General features: G+C 51.3%; 2 protein-coding genes across 4 annotated transcripts; one reads left to right on the top strand and one right to left on the bottom strand.

Annotated features, from left to right (window-relative positions):
- On the top strand, positions 2,929-5,045 carry GPR182 (G protein-coupled receptor 182). Its single transcript, XM_018048056.1, has 2 exons — positions 2,929-3,059; positions 3,583-5,045. The coding sequence occupies exon 2, from the start codon at positions 3,599-3,601 to the stop codon at positions 4,778-4,780; it is 1,182 nt and encodes a 393-aa protein (XP_017903545.1). The 5' UTR covers positions 2,929-3,059; positions 3,583-3,598; the 3' UTR covers positions 4,781-5,045.
- ZBTB39 (zinc finger and BTB domain containing 39) lies at positions 7,133-14,981 on the bottom strand. 3 transcript variants are annotated; one of them, XM_018048055.1, is made up of 2 exons: positions 14,869-14,981; positions 7,133-13,385 (listed from the first exon to the last, which is right to left on the bottom strand). In XM_018048055.1, exon 2 carries the CDS (start codon positions 13,339-13,341, stop codon positions 11,218-11,220), a length of 2,124 nt encoding a protein of 707 aa, XP_017903544.1. In that variant the 5' UTR covers positions 13,342-13,385; positions 14,869-14,981; the 3' UTR covers positions 7,133-11,217. The 3 variants fall into 3 exon arrangements, with proteins under 3 accessions (XP_017903544.1, XP_005680374.2, XP_005680375.2); XM_005680317.3 differs by lacking the exon at positions 14,869-14,981 and adding an exon at positions 14,399-14,686; XM_005680318.3 differs by lacking the exon at positions 14,869-14,981 and adding an exon at positions 14,435-14,686.

The following is a 15,803-nucleotide window of genomic DNA, read 5'->3' as shown; positions in this document are numbered from 1 at the left end:
ACCACTCTTTGAATGGATAAACAAAATGCACTATATCCACACAGTGGAATATTACTTAGCCATAAACAGAAATGAAGTATAGACACAAGGGACAACACAGATGAATCTCAAAAATGTTATGCCAAGTGATGTAAATCAATGAAGTTAGAACACTCCCTCACACCATACACACACATACACACATACAAAACTCAAAATGGCTTAAAGACAAATATAAGACATGACATCATAAAACTCTTAGAAGAGAACATAGGCAAAACAGTTTCTGACATAAATTATAGCAATGTTTTCTTAGGTCAGTCTCCAATAAACATAGAAATAAAAATAGAATAGAAATAGAATAGAAATAAAAATAAACAAATGGAACCTAATCAAACTTACAAGTTTTGCACAGAAAAGGAAGCCATAAACAAAATGAAAAGACAACCTACTGAATGGGAGAGATTATTTTTGCCAATGATGCAACTAACAGGGTTTAATTTCCAAAATATGCAAACAGCTTGTATAACTCAATAACAAAAAAATCAAAAAATGAGCATAAGACTTAGACATTTCTCCAAAGAAGGCATACAAATGGTTGATAGGAACAGGAAAAGATGCTCAACATTGCTAATCATCAGAGAAAGGCAAATCAAATCTACAATGAGGTATCACCTCACACCAGTCAGATTGGCTGTTTTTTAAAAGTCTACAAATAATGAATTGTGGAGAGGATGTGGAAAAAAGGAACCCTTCTACACTGTTGGTGGGAAAGTAAATTAGTGCAGCCACTACGGAAAACGGTATGAAGGTTCCCTAAAAAACTAAAATTAGAACTGCCATATGATTCCCTTCTGGGCATATCCAGAGAAAATTCTTTCAAAAAAGATGCATTCACTCCAATGTTCATAGTGGCACTATTTACAATAGCCAAGACATGGAAGCAACCTAAATGTCCATCAACAGATAAATGGATGAAGAAAATGTGGAATAACTAGTCAACCATAAAAAAAGGAAATAATGCCATTCGCAGCAACATGGATAAATCTAGAGGTCATCATACTAAGTGAAGTCAGAGAAAGACAAATACCACATGACATCACTTAGATTGGAATCTAAAATATGATACAAGTAAACTTATTTACAAAACAGAAACACTCACAGACAGAGAAAACAAATTTATGGTTACCAAAGGGGAAAGGTGGTGGGGGGAATAAATTAGGAGTTTGGGATTAGCAGATACAAACTACCATGTGTAAAATAGATAAGCAATAAGGTCTTACTGTATAGCATAGGAACTATATTCAATATCCTATAATAAAAGCTATAACCACTGGTGGTCCAGTTATGACTCCATGCTTTCACTGCAGGGGGAATGGGCTGGATCCCTGGTCGGGAAACTAAGGTTCTCTGTGTGGCATGGTCAAAAAAAAAAAAATATATATATATATATATATATATATATATATATATATATATATATAACTGAATCACTTTGCTATATACCAGAAACTAACATAACACTGGAAATCATCCATACTTCAATTTTTTAAATCTTTTAATATAATGCTAAGTGAAAAAGAAAAGACACTAAGGTCACACATTGTATGATTCAACTGATATTAATTATCTTTAATACATAAATGGCTTGCCAGGTGGTGCTAGTGGTAAAGAATCCACCTGACAATGCAGGAGATGCAAGAGGTATGGGTTCGATCCCTGGGTCGGGAAGATCCCCTGCGGGAGGAAATGGCAACCCACTCCAGTACACTTGCCTGGAAAATTCCATGGACAGAGGAGCCTGGTGGGCTACAGACCATGGGATCACCAAGAGCTGGACACGACTGAGCAGCTGGGCACAATACGTAAAGCCAGAGAGACAGAAAGCAGAACAGCGGCTGCCAGGACTGAAGGGAGAGCGGACTTGAGAGTGCAGGCTTAACGGAAGTGACAAAACTTTCTGCTGGGGTGACGGAAATACTTTGGAATTACATAGAGGTAGTGGTTGCACAACAATGTGAATACTAAATGCCACTGAAGTGTACACTTCAAAATATTGATATTGTCATAGGGATTTCACCTCGATTAATTTGTATATGTCCAATCCCCTCCAGCCAACACACCCCTGGCTCCACGAAGCATGGGCCCAGCTCCAGGTGGCTCTGCTCTTACTTCGATGCCGCTGTGTGGCTTGTGTGAGACAGGCAACATCTCTGGATAAGGAAGCCCACCCTCCCTCCCCACAGGGGTTCCTGGGGGATCAAATGACTGAGATGAAAAAGCTCAGCTGACACAAGATGCTCACCAAGAACACACATCTGGGGCTCCGAGCCTTCCCCTCGGCTTGGAGGGAGAAAGAAGCCTTGGCTGGAGCAGTGTGGAGCTTGGAGGCTGGAGAATGCTGTTCACCATCCAGGAGTCTCCCTGAAGCTCAGCACAGTCCCCTCCCCATTCAGTCTTATCTCTCTCTCTCCAGAGTCACACCTCAGATCACAGAATGAAGGCTGGAGGAATGGCAGGGTGGCCATTCAGCAGAAGGGCCAGAGTGATTATATTCAGACTTATTTTCCTACCCCCATCCAGTTCTATTTCAGTAGGAGTCAAGACAGACAGGGGAGAGTGGGATTCCAATCCCGTTTATCAGTGGAAAATATATACATATATAAAGCTTTAGCATGTCACTTTGATGGCTCATTTAATTCTCACAAGCACCCTTATTAGGAGATACGATTGTTGCCCCATTTTGCAGAGGAGAGCACTGAGGCTTAAAGAGGTAAGTTCACCCAGCCACAGGAGTCTGGATTTTAATGTTTGCAGCCTGACTCCTCCCTGTCACCACCACACTGGAACTTTTGCTGTGACTTCCCCTCTAACTGGATTGGGAGAAGGCAGGAAAAACCCCGACCCTCTCCCACAGAGCCTCAGCCAGTGATACTGCTTCCCGGATGAGAAGGGCGGCCCTGAAGCCTGCAGCAGAGCCAGCTCCGCAGCCACGGTCCCTTCAGCCTCCCTGCCGCTCCCCAACGGTCCAGACCCACCGGCCCTCCCCAACTGGAGGTGCTCTCGACAGGGAAGCTCAGGTGAGGGTCGCCCTCTCTCAGAGAAGCAGGGCGTGGGGTCTGGAGGTGATTGGTTTTCCTGCATGATCCACAGATGTCCCCAAGGATGAAGCGGAGGGGTGTGTGTGTGGGTATGTGTGCATGTGTGTGTGTGTGTGTGTGTGTGTCCCACACGCAAGGCCCAAATAGCGAGACAAAGCAGGAGCCCCTTAGGAAGGCCTGCACGAAAGGGCCAAGCAGTGAAGCTCCAGGAGAGAAGTGGAGATGGAACCCACCCAGGGGGACTGGTCGCTGGGAAGAAAGCGGTTGGGCTCTGGCTTCTCCCACCACGGAGACCCCTTAACAGAATATTTCTGTTTGTGGGTCAAAGCTGGCAGTGAGTTGTGTGCTAATTATTTATGGTTTGAATGTTACACTTCCCTTTCTTCCTCTCAGACTCAGGATCTTTCCCCAAAACCTCCTGGCCCCCGTGGCCTGTGACCTTGGGGACACGAGGCTGCCTTCGAGGCTCCCTTGCTCCTCCAGCCCTCCCTCTCCCCATTAGGCACTTGCCAGTCCTCATGTCGGCCACCTCAGGGCCCAGCGTGGTGCCCACCAGGGACGTGGGAGAGATCTACAACTGGACGGAGCTGCTCCACTTCTTCAACCACACCCTGCCCGAGTGCCACATGGAGCTCAACGAGAACACCAAGCGCGTAGCCCTCTTTGTGCTCTACCTGGCCATCTTCGTGGTCGGGCTGGTGGAGAACCTCCTGGTGATCTGTGTCAACTGGCGGGGCTCGGCCCGCGCGGGGCTGCTGCGTCTCTACGTGCTCAATATGGCCATCGCTGACCTGGGCATCATCCTGTCTCTGCCCGTGTGGATGCTGGAGGCCACGCTGGACTACACCTGGCTCTGGGGCAGCTTCTCCTGCCGTTTCACCCACTATTTCTACTATGCCAACATGTACAGCAGCATCTTCTTCCTGGTGTGCCTCAGCGTGGACCGCTACGTCACCCTCACCAATGCCTCTCCCTCCTGGCAGCGCCACCAGCACCGAGGGCGCCGGGCCGTGTGTGCCGGGGTCTGGGTCCTCTCGGCCCTCATCCCGCTGCCCGAGGTGGTCCACATCCGGCTGGTGGACAGCTTTGAGCCCATGTGCCTCTTCATGGCACCTTTTGAAACATACAGCACGTGGGCCGTGGTGGTGGCCCTGTCCACCACCATCCTGGGCTTCCTGCTGCCCTTGCCCCTCATCGCCATCTTCAACGTGCTGACGGCCCGCCGGCTCCGGCAGACAGGACAGCCCGAGGGCCGGCGCCACTGCCTGCTGGTGTGCGCCTACATAGCCGTCTTTGTCATCTGCTGGCTGCCCTACCACCTGACCCTGCTGCTGCTCACACTCCACGGCACCCACATCTCCCTCCACTGCTACCTGGCCCACCTGCTCTACTTCTTCTACGACATCATTGACTGCTTCTCCATGCTCCACTGTGTTGTCAACCCCATCCTCTATAACTTCCTCAGCCCGAGCTTCCGGGGCCGGCTCCTCAACGCCGTGGTCCATTACCTTCCCAAGGTCCAGGCCAGGGAGGGCAGACATGCCTCCTCCTCCTCCTCCTCCTCCACCCAGCATTCCATCATCATCACCAAGGAGGGCATCCAGGCCCCTGCAGCCGGCCCCCACCACCACCCAAGCCTGAACTTCCAGGCAGCAAACACCCCACCCACCTCCGCTCCCCAGTCTCTTGTAGCCAGCTGAGGAAGGGTCCAGTGCCCTCCACCAGTGAAGCAGAAAGCTGGAAGTAGGTGAGAGATCTGCGTGGGGGGGCGGGGGGGAGCATGGGAGCAGGTCAGAGCGCTCATGGCCAATATTGAGTATGTCTTCAAATATTGAGGTGGGGATGGGGAGGGAGGCAGGCGGGGGAAGAGAGCAGATCCTGGGCGTTGTACTATTTGAAACCATCCCTGTGCCGAAGGGAGAGATGTAGGGGAAAAGGTGAAATAAAGAATAGAGAGAGACACGACTCTGAATCTCTGAACAAGTCTGCACTGCAAGCTGGGATTGGGAATGGAGCTGAGGCCAAAGAGATGCTCAGCAAAAACCACCCCGGCCGGAAAGAGTGAGCTCCACAGGAACCGCACACAACTTTCCTTTTGTGTTTGCGCTTGTTGACCTCCCAGCACATCATGCAGGCTGCAGGGACAAGAGGCCAGAGGCCAAGGAGCCAGGAGGCCTCAGCAGGCTGTTTCCCAGCAGTACATCCTCAATGCGATGATAAATGGAGCGGGTGGGGACAGCAGGGGCGGGTGAGGCCGAGGTCTGAGACAGGCACCCTGCAGCTGGGCCGCTAGGAGGACTCTCCTCCCCCACCATTCAGAAAAGGGCTTGCTGACACTCTCCTCCTTGTCCATCCTGATCCCCCTCCCCCGACTAGCAGAGGAGCTGTCCCTAAGTCCATGCTGCTCATAGCCCCTCTGCCCCCAGCTCTGGGTCTAGCACGTTTCCAGACTTCTGCCCCCAGTCCCTCCCTTTCTCTCTGGATCCCAGGAAAATAGCAAGGGACAACCATTCCGGGAGCAGACTTCAGGATGGGCAGCAGCTGCACTCACGGGTGCTCTGCCCCCGTCTTGCCCCTGCAGAGGGTGGGAAGTGGAAATACTCCATTCTGTCACAGGGCAGAGGCCTGGTGTCTCCTAAGTCAGTTTTGACCCTCAGACTTCTTTTTTCCTGGCCAAGTCTCCTCATAATTTTCCTGTCCAGCAACTTCTATTCACAGTTGGCCTACAGACAGGAACGGAAGTCCTCTTGCGAACATGGAGGTCTTCTGGAAAGGGCTCTATATACCAGTTTGGGAAACTAGGATCTTGTCCACGAAGTGCTCTGACTGAAGTAAAGCCTCAGAGCAGGCCCCAGCCCACCAGTCCTGAGCCCTCCGCCTCTGCATCCTGCTGGTGGAGAATTGAGGGGCTTGTGGACACAATCACTGAGACCTTCTGTCCTGCTCAAGTGCTCAGTTATGTCTGGAATGTTTAATTTGGAATAGCTACTCACTGACCTGGAGGGCCTCCCCCTCTGCTCTTGGAAATCTGAGATGCATTAAACAGATTCACCAGATGCATTAAACATGTGCTCCAGAACTGTATGAACCCATTTGTCAGGAGCACCAAGGGAAGTCCATTTAACTCCCTCTGCTCGCTGGACCCAAACCTGAAAAAGGGTCTTTTTATATAAAGGGTCTTCATGCTACAAACCGCTGCTCAGTAGCACAGAGCTGAAGCCTTTTTCAACTAGGGAATTCCAGGAACCTAACAATGCAGAGAATGTGTTATAAAGACTTTCCTCCCCTGTGCCCACATAAAAACCCAAGCCCAGATCCAATGCCCTTATCACTGCCGCCCCCAAATCAGGCTCTAGAAGTTCCCTCAAGGAAACCCAGATCTACATCTGTTACATTCTTGGTTACCTGAGGCCACTTTCCCAACATCTTTTCTTACAGACTCCACTTCGGGAACCAGTGATCACTCTGATAGCACAGGTACTTCCTTAGGGCCTGAGAAGCAAGCAAGGGGCTGATGGCAGCAAGGCCCCCAGCTCTGTGTTTGCTGAGCACTGATGGGCGCCAGGTCAAATCCGTGTGCCCTGAGACCAAGGGGACCATGTCACGTCCTAACTCCAGGTCTGTCTCCTCTCTGTAGGGGAACGTTGGTTACCAACCTCACGAAACTAGGCCAAACCTCTGCCCCATCTCTGAATCTGCCTTTCTCCATTCCGACACACCGTGTCATGTTGAATGGCACCAGCAAGACAATTTGTGACCAACTCTGTGGTCCAACCAGACATTAGTAGAGTCCCACTGCTCTCTCTGGGCCAATAAAAGATTCCCCTTAGAGATGGTCCCTCTGAAAAGGTTGGGTCATTGAGTTAATTTTCCACTAAAAACAGATCAAGTCAACCCCGGGGAATTCCAGCTACAGGAAAGGAAATGTGCTACCTGAAAGAACTCTGGCATCCGCTGAGCAGAATATTGCTACTGAGAGGGTGATGGCCCAGATACTCTGAACTGTGAGGGATGAGCAGACCACAGTAAATAGGAAAAGAACTACCATTTCAAATTTCCTTTTTTTTATTCTAAATAAAAACCACACTTTGTGCTGAACAATGGAATATAAAAGAATCAGATGTACAACGATTTTAGACATCTACTATTTGAGAAAAGAAGTTTACAAAATATACAAAACTTTACAGCAATAGATAGTAAACACTTAAATATTAGGAGGTCAGTACTTATTAATTTAACGGAAGGAGTTAAATGTCAACAACTCTTCTCAGTTTCATAAGAGACGTAGCTAGTAGAGGTGGGAGGGGAGGTGGACTGGACAGGGGAAGGGTGTTAAAGAAAACATCCAAAGTAAAAGTTTCATTTTCATTCTGATATGAAGTTTACCATGAGTAAGCACATTGAAACAAACGCTGTGTGCCCTGCTTCCTGATTCATTCAGTGCAGGATTTGGGGGAAAGGACACACGAGGATTCCCAGATGGGCACATTTCTGCACAGTCCACTTCCATGCCAATAAAATCATGTCCGTATATGAAGAAGTGTAAATTCACTTCCAAAGTTGAATAGTCTGGGGGTCGGAGGGTGATAGGGCACAGCAGGTGGTCAGAAGAATATTCACCAGCAGCAAAACCTGACTGGGGAGAAGGTCATTAAACTCAGAGGTTTCCTAGAGACAAAAGGGTACTCATATAGACTAGAAGAATGTCAAAAAGAATTTTTACCTATTTCTTGACTCCCATCCCCACCTCCTTTCTTCCCAACTAGCCATGAACTAGAGACTCCGTGGAGTCTGAAACTTTAGGACCAAACACCAGGGTACAGCAGAGCTTCCCGGCAGGTCCTGTAGCATCAGTGAGTCATGGATGGGCAGAGGAGTGCCACGATACTGATCCCTTCCTCTGGCCACAAGCAGCTGTTTACAGTGTGCCATTAGAATAACAGGGGCTTCCCTGGTGGCTCAGATGGTAAAGAATCTGCCTGCAGTGCAGGAGACCTGGGTTGGATCCCTGGGTCGGGAAGATCCCCTTGAGATGGGAATGGCTACCCCACCGAGTATCCTTGCCTGGAGAATTTCATGGACAGAGGAGCCTGGCAGGCTACAGTCCATGGGGTCGCAGAGTCAGAACGACTGAGCGACTAACACAAGAACATTCGAGTACCACCCTTTCCCTTAGGAAACAAGATGAGAATGGCCTTGTGTTTGCTTTAATGCTCTAGTTGCCACAAAATTCTTAACCGTTTTTAAACAAAGGGCTCTATAAATTATGTAGCCAGTCCTGAGTACTGAACAAGAAAAAAAGGTGGGGGATGAAAAAGAAGAGACATTCAAGGATCAAACAGAACGAACCTTGGAACGATACAGCAGAAGACAGTGCTAAACTGGGCTCCAGGGCAGAGGGCAACACGACCCAATGAACAGACAATTGAAAATATTTTAAATTCAGAATAAAATTAATACCTTCCACCAGGTATCCTAGAGTGCCCTTTGCCACAATATAGTTTTTCAAGTAAAAGAGTACAGAAGAGTGGCTGGTGGCAGAGGAAGCAAACATGACTCCAAACAGGAAGGGTTGAGGTGTGAATATGGGGGACACGTGGGGGACAGTGTTTGGTCAATGAGCCTCATGAGCTACTGACCCTGCTACATGTCTGACTGCAGCCAACCAAGCCACCCTGGTCAACCACTTGGCCTCAGGAGGGTCAGCGGGTGCAGTCTTTTAGTGTTAGGGGTAAAGTTTCAAGGATTTGCTTTTTGGTTTACTGGCAAAAAGGGAAAACTTCACAGTTTCAGGTTAAGTATACAGACTACCCAGCATCAGTGATAACCCTCTGTTAAGGAAAAGGGTTTCTCCAGCATACTGATCCATTCTCAGCTACCCAGCTGGCTTCTAGGGAGTAGCCCCACTATCAAATCTGGCCATTCAAAACTCAGTCCTCACCCACAATCTGGGAGAAACGACTCAGGCTTGAAAAGCTGAAAAGATAGTTGACTGTGGTCTTTTACACACTTTCCTTCTGAAACGACTAATGGGAAGAAAGGAAGCAGTCAGTCAGGGATGAAAAGTCTCAGCACTGCTTTCTAACAAGAATGTCCCAAGGGAACATTTAACTCATTGGATTCTGATAGTGAAAGCCGGCCACTTGACAAGTCCCTTCAAGTAATGGTCACCTCACTGGACAGCTATGCACACAAAACTCCAAGGCTTTATCAGTTAGGGCTGGGGGGAGATCTGGGGGCAAGTCCAAAAGGGCCAGGGCTTTGGTTTACTTGTACGTGTTACTATAACTTCCCAACTTCAGGAAGAATGAGAAAATATGCAAACAGGGCCTTCACGTGATCTTATCCCAACCCAGCCCCCAACCTACTCAACCACAGGATGGGAAGGGGATAAAAGGTCCAAGGATTTAACAAGCCTTAACTTTCTAGAATTTACATCCATTCCCTAAAGGGCTCCCTGGGTTTATTCTGCAAGAGACTTATCTGGAGAGAAAAGCATTTGCTTGTTTAAAGGCTTGACCTGTTCTCCCCTAGTTCAAGCCCCTGTTCCCCAAATATCTGGCCAGGACTGTCCCCTGGAATATGGCTACTTGCTGGGGAGAAGCTCATTTTCCTGAAGTCTCTTAGCCAACAGAGATGCTGGGTAATATGTACACAAAAACAAAAATAAATAAATATTAATGTCCAAAAAGGCTTTGTGAGTTAATTAAAACTACTTGCTTGTAAAACAGCCCGGAGTGCTGCTGAGTCCCACGAGGGGCAGGGTCAGGGCCAGGGACCCCCAGAGCTCGCCTGAGCAGGTGAGGTAGTATGGGTTTTGGAGGTGCCACCTTGTGAGATGCGAGTTCCGAGGGCTCTCTCCCTCAAGCCTTCTTTGGGCAAGATCCCCTCAAAAGGCAAATAAGAACAGAGTCAACCAGCAACCACGACTGGGCAGATCCATTACCCAGTCACCTGGAGAGGGCTTGAACCAGCTGTTGGTCAATAGCGCCCTCTGGTGGCCATGCAATGACAGACCAGGATAAATCCAGCAGGTCAAAGGTGAGCTGCCAAAACTCTGGCCCAGTTAGCACAAAGTAAACAATAGGTTACCTGACTGGGACAGACAGAATGTACATCCAGCTACTCGGGTCCCTTTAATCCTGAAGGGCTCACAGTCCACCCCTCCACCTCATGGGGTCTTCGCATCTACACTATAGGCCAAAAACACTTCTAGGTGGGAGACTGGATGCAAATTAAGGCAAGGCTGCTGCTTCAGAGACATCCCCACCCTTCCACCAAGCAACTCGGGGTCGAGGGAGGCCAGATGATTGATGACTATATCAAAGTGGCTCCCTGTCTCTTTTGCCCACGGGGAAGTCCTGACATCCTGGGCTACCACTCTGTAAGATCCCATTTCTTTGGAATTGGGGGGAAAAGAGAAATCTCCCTTCCTGTGCATCCCAGGCTGCTGCTTTCAGCAGCACTGCAGGACACCTCTTGCAGCTGGCAAGGATTCATCCCAAGGCTTTCAGACCTAAACACAAAGCTCTGTCCCCGGTTTGGATCTAGCTGCCAAGAGATTTTCCTGTCCAATCAGCAGATTAGAGCCCTGGAACAAGCAGGCCCCTCATCCCTGACAGCCCTGCTAAGGGATGGGACCAGCACCCAAGGGTGAGCTGCCTTTTCTTTTCTGAATGACCACATTCCCAAAATCTCTCCTAGCTGGCTGTCCCGGTTGGAGGTCCGGCAGTAATACCCACAGTGAAAACCTCTCTCCACCTCCTCTGTTCAGTGAGGCTGTTGGTTGGATTCTTAGCAGCATAAAACCTATCAGTAAACTAAAACTCAAGAGGCTGGGGAAGGGAATCTAGCTGACACCAACTGCCTGATGAGATCCCAAAACCAGCCTCCAAAGAATCAAAGACACAGCCCTCCACGGACAAGAACAGGTAAGGAGGTAAACATGACAGGGCCGCTGCTTCTCAGACACAGTTAGTGTTCATGTGCTATGTATTTTGTCTTCTTTAAACACAGGACAGAACAGAATTCCTAGCAAGGCAAAACTGTAACTTCAGCTGGGGCAGGACCAACAGCCATTAGAAAACCAATGTCCTGGCTGCCGCCTGGAGCTCCCCCTGGCTCTGCTGGGACCCAGTCAGCTGTCTGGGTTCTTTTCCGCTTCTTTGGAATGAATAATGTACATGAAGGTTTGCTCGATGGTGAAGTCAGGTGGGAGGCTGCCTTTGTGCACACCGACGTGCTTGCTCATGAGGTTAAGGGTAGAGCTGTAGTGGCCACAGACTGTGCAGCGATACATGAGAGCCCCCGAGTGCGTCTTCAGGTGGCACTTGATGGTCGAGCGGCCTCGGAAGAACTTGTGGCACACCTTACACTGGTACGGCTTCTCGCCCGTGTGGATCCGCCGGTGGTAGTTGAACTCACTCGTGTGGGCAAACCTTTTGCCGCACACCTTGCAGCTATACTTGCTGTTCCCAGGTTGGCCCTGCAGCACCAGTTCCTCACTCAGGAACTCCTCTGCCGGCAGCTTCCGCTTCTGGAGGGCTGGGTTCTGGAGTCCAAAACCAGGCCGTGTGTCAAGGCCACTGTTGCACTTGTGCTGGCTGACATGGTAGCGATAGGCAGCCTCTGACTTGAAGCTCTGGCTGCACAAGTGGCAGTGGAAGAGGGCATCTTCCAGGCTTTGGTGCACAGCCATGTGCTTCTCCAGGAGATGCCAGTCCACAAAGCTGTTTGCACACACAGAGCAAGAGAAGACAGAGATGCCAAGGTGGGAAAGTGTGTGCCACATGAGGCTGCAGAGGTTGAGGTGGCGCTGGTCACAGACGCTGCAGGCCTGGCCCTTCAGGTTCAGATGGTCAAGGATATGGCCCCGGACCACGTGGAAATCTTTGGCCAATGCCTTCCCACAGGCAGCACATTTCAGCTCCGCAGAGACTGCCCCTGCAAAGAGACCCAGCTTCCCAGGCAAGGGGTCATTGGGGTGGACGATGATGTTGTTCTCAAATATTCCATCCCGTCGGTGGAGGGTCAGTTGCCACTGGGTAAAGAACTTAGTTTCACACATGTCGCAGGAGAAGAGGAAAATACCGATGTGGGAGAGAACATGCGTGACCCGGGAGTTCCGGTCCTGGAAATGGGTCTCACAGACCTTGCAGTTGCCAGTCAGCAGGTCCACGTGGTCCCGAGCATGTTGTCGGATCAGCTGAATGTTGGGCTCTAGAACCTTCTTGCATACCTGGCAGGGCATGGCCTTATTCTCTCGGTTTTCACTCTCTCCAAAAGTTAGCTCATCCTCACTGTCGTCACTCAATTCAATCACCTCCTCAGCTGTGCCAATCTCCTCGGTGGGGTCTTCAAACTGCAAGTCGTCATCCCCCAGGTCCTCCAGTTGGAGCTCATCCATCTGTCCAAAGCCTGGGTCTTTGGAATGGTCGCTGTTGCCCAGACAGGAGTTGGTCCCAGTGGTAATGTCTACTGCATTGTCAGGAGTGAAGAAGCTGTTCTTACTGAAGTCTCCATTGCTCTGGACTTTGTATGGCTGGCAGGAGCTGGTGCTGGTTTGGATGCCCGTGCTGACAGTGCCCAGGCCTGGCTGGGTCACCACGCTGGGGACAGAGGTGAACGGAGCAGGGGCATCGTGGTCTTCTGTCTTTGGCGGCAGCGGCTGCAGGCTCTGGTTAGTGTCACTGGTAACATTTCTCTCCTCCTCTTTATAGTTTCCTCCAGCATCACTAGGTAACGCATAGTTTCTATCAGGACCAAAGTGCTCCCCACCCCCCCGGAGTTCTCCAAGGGGATGGGGGGGTTCTGCTGAGCTACAACTCGGGGTACCAGAGTGGTTCTCGCTGGTGCTGGTCAGGGGCTTGGCCACGGCAGTGCTCTCCAGGTCAGGAAAGGTGGAGTGACAGGCCCGGAGGAGATCCTCCATACCCAGACGCTCTGCTACCTCGTAGATGACCCCGACGTTGATCAGGTCCGTGAAGAGTTCCGACGTGTAGACAAAGCTTAGAATCTTCTCGAAGTTGGCAGGGGTGATGAAGTCCACCACATAGGTCCTGGCAGCATCAAGCCCAGTGTTGAGGAAGAGATTCTGGAAGTAGCCAGCTGCGCAGGCCAGCACGGCTTTGTGGGCCGGGAAGGAACGGCTCCCCACCACGATGGTGACATCGCACATGGTCTCTGAGAGCCGGCACTTGTTGAGTTCTTTCAGCAGGTTGTTGGGGTGGTTGGTGCTTTGCAGTTTGATCCTCATGCCCATCTTAGCAGCTCCTGTGAAGTTGCCTCCTTATCAGCACAGTTAATCTGCGGATAGCAAAAGGATAAGGTGGATGGCCAAACACATCCTTGTAGGTGAAGAGCTCTGCGGGACAATAGCCCCAGGTAGAGAGCAAGCGTGAATGGACATACACTTGCTCCATTCTGCTGGAGGGGACGATGACAGCAGAAGTGATGGGGCAGTAACCTTTCTCCCTGCACATCCCCCAAGAGAGTGATCACAAAAAAATCTAAAAATATTGGAAAAAATCTGATAAATTCTTCTCTAAGAGAAGCTGGAGGCCTGACTGGACAGAAGCTAGTGCTTTAAAGCCAAAGTATTCTCTTGATACCTTCTTATATTTCATTACCCAAGCAACTGGTTCGAACTTTTCTCATATTAATTTCCTAATTTCTTCCTGAATACAAGCTTTCCTATCTCACCGAGTATATTCTCTTCCCTTACTAGGCCAAATGCCATACACATAGGTGAACACAATTATCAAGCTCCATTAGCTACTAGGGAAAAGATGCTTTACTCTTTCCTTTCCTCTTACTGCTGTGTTCTTTCAGGCTCTAAAATAAATCACTTGTTTATTCTTGAGTTCCCATCTTTCCCTATCTAAGCTACCTGCGTCTTAGCCCAGGGCCATTCAGATAGTGTTCTATCACACTCTCTGTAGCCTGTGGGTGAAGCCCCAGAAGTAAAGAACACAACTACGGTATTTAGAATTACCTAAATACTCTTCAGGTCTTTTTTTCCCCACCCTTTTCAGGAGCTATGCTTATATTGACCGGAACTGAGAGATTTACCTGATGCCTTGCGATAGGGTTTGGGATAAGAAGCTACCCAATTACACAGGTAACTCCTGAAGGCTTGCGCAGTACCATTTCCCCCCCTTTCTGAGTCCTGCAGACCAGAAAAAAGCCAAACTCGTTGCCCTCTCCTTCAGCCTCACGACTCGCCCTGTGCAACACAGCCCCCTTGCTCCACCTCACGACACTGGACTAACTCCCAACTTTTTCTGGGGCCCAGGAAGCCTCTGAGCTTTGTTGGGTACCAGCGAAGGATCTCCGGGGCCCTGATGGCCACACACCAACGGTCAGCAGGTCGGGGCACCGGGAAGCCCGAGCGGCAGTGGGAGGGAACGGATTCGGAACTTCTGAGAAGGGACCCCAACAACCGCGCGGCGCCACGGTCTCCCTTCTGGAGGGTCGAATTCGGGAGGAAGGGCGTTGGATCCGGTTGGGGCACTCCATCTAGGGGGCATCGAGCACCTCGGTCCCTTCCCCCAAACAGCCGGGAATTCCTCAAGACGACCTCGGGCGGGGGCGAGGGGGTGGCGGCGGGGCGCGGGGCCGGCCGGGGGTCGAAAGGATCGGCGGCGGGGCCGGCGGGGGTCGGCGCGCGGCGGGGGAGGATGGATCCGGCCGAGGGCAGCGGGCGGGAGGGAGCCCAGAGAGAGCGAGAGAAAGGCCGGGACGAGGGTCGGGCCTCGGCCAGGGCAGCCCTCGGCCTGGCCGCGCTTACCCGGCTCCGCGGGGCCCGAGCACCATCGCCGCCGCCGCCTCACACAAAGGCCCCGGCCCGCCGTGCCCGGCCCGACGAGGAGGCGGCGCCGCCGGCCGCGGCCAGACTCTCCATCCGCCGCGCCGCTCGCCGCGCCGGCCCGGGCCGCCCCCACCGCCCGGCCCGCAGCGCCCCCCGCCGTCCCGGAGGAGGCAGCGCCCCCCGCCGCTCGGCCGCAGCGCCCCCAGCCGCCAGGGAGGAGGCAGCGCCCCCACACGGTGGGGCCGGGAGCGAAGCAGGCTGGCCGAAGCCACTGGGCCACCGGGGACCCCCGCCCCACTTCTGACCCCCGCGAGGCCCTGGGGCCGCCGCCACCGGGCCCCCGCGGGCATTTGCCAGGACGTTTCCAGCCCTCACCGCCGCCACCACCCAAGCCTGGCTTTTTTTGAAGCACTCATCCTGTAAGTGCTGGACCACTCCCTCCTCGCCCTAGTACCTGGAGAAGTGAAAAACGCTATCCCAAGGCTAAGCTTAAATCGCCTCCCCTGTTCTACATCTCACAGTCCCAAAAGTTTACTCTCAGAACGTCTGCTGGTGTAGTTTCAGAAACAGTTGTAAGATTGCCACTTTAACTATTTGTCTCCTCCGCTAGGCAGTGAGCTTCCTGAAGGCAGGGGCTGTTCTGCACACGGCTGTGTCTCCGCTGCTCCCTCCCGCCGCCGCCCCAACACACAGGCTTCTGGTTCATAGGAAAGGAGCTTAACAAAGCCTGTTTGAATGAAGAACAAGTACTTGAGGCCTGGGCTCCCGGTGGACCACCCTCTGAAAGTTCACTGTGGACCCTCCTTCCAGCTGCACCGCCAAATGAAGGATTTCACCGTATCCCACTGCACCCTGGCAGCGCAGGCCTGTTTCGGGCAGCCTGTCCTTCCTGGAGGGGAGCAGAACATGACACC

This window comes from Capra hircus, chromosome 5, assembly GCF_001704415.2.
Source record: "Capra hircus breed San Clemente chromosome 5, ASM170441v1, whole genome shotgun sequence".
NCBI classification, from domain to species: Eukaryota; Metazoa; Chordata; class Mammalia; order Artiodactyla; family Bovidae; genus Capra; species Capra hircus.
Note: the sequence above shows the minus strand (reverse complement) of the source record. Positions and strands in the feature narration are given on the sequence as shown.

What these genes read in the sequence shown, in the direction of transcription:
- ZBTB39 (XM_018048055.1), bottom strand. Translation starts at nt 13,341, where the DNA reads ATGGGCATGAGGATCAAACTGCAAAGCACCAACCACCCCAACAACCTG.
- GPR182 (XM_018048056.1), top strand. Translation starts at nt 3,599, where the DNA reads ATGTCGGCCACCTCAGGGCCCAGCGTGGTGCCCACCAGGGACGTGGGA.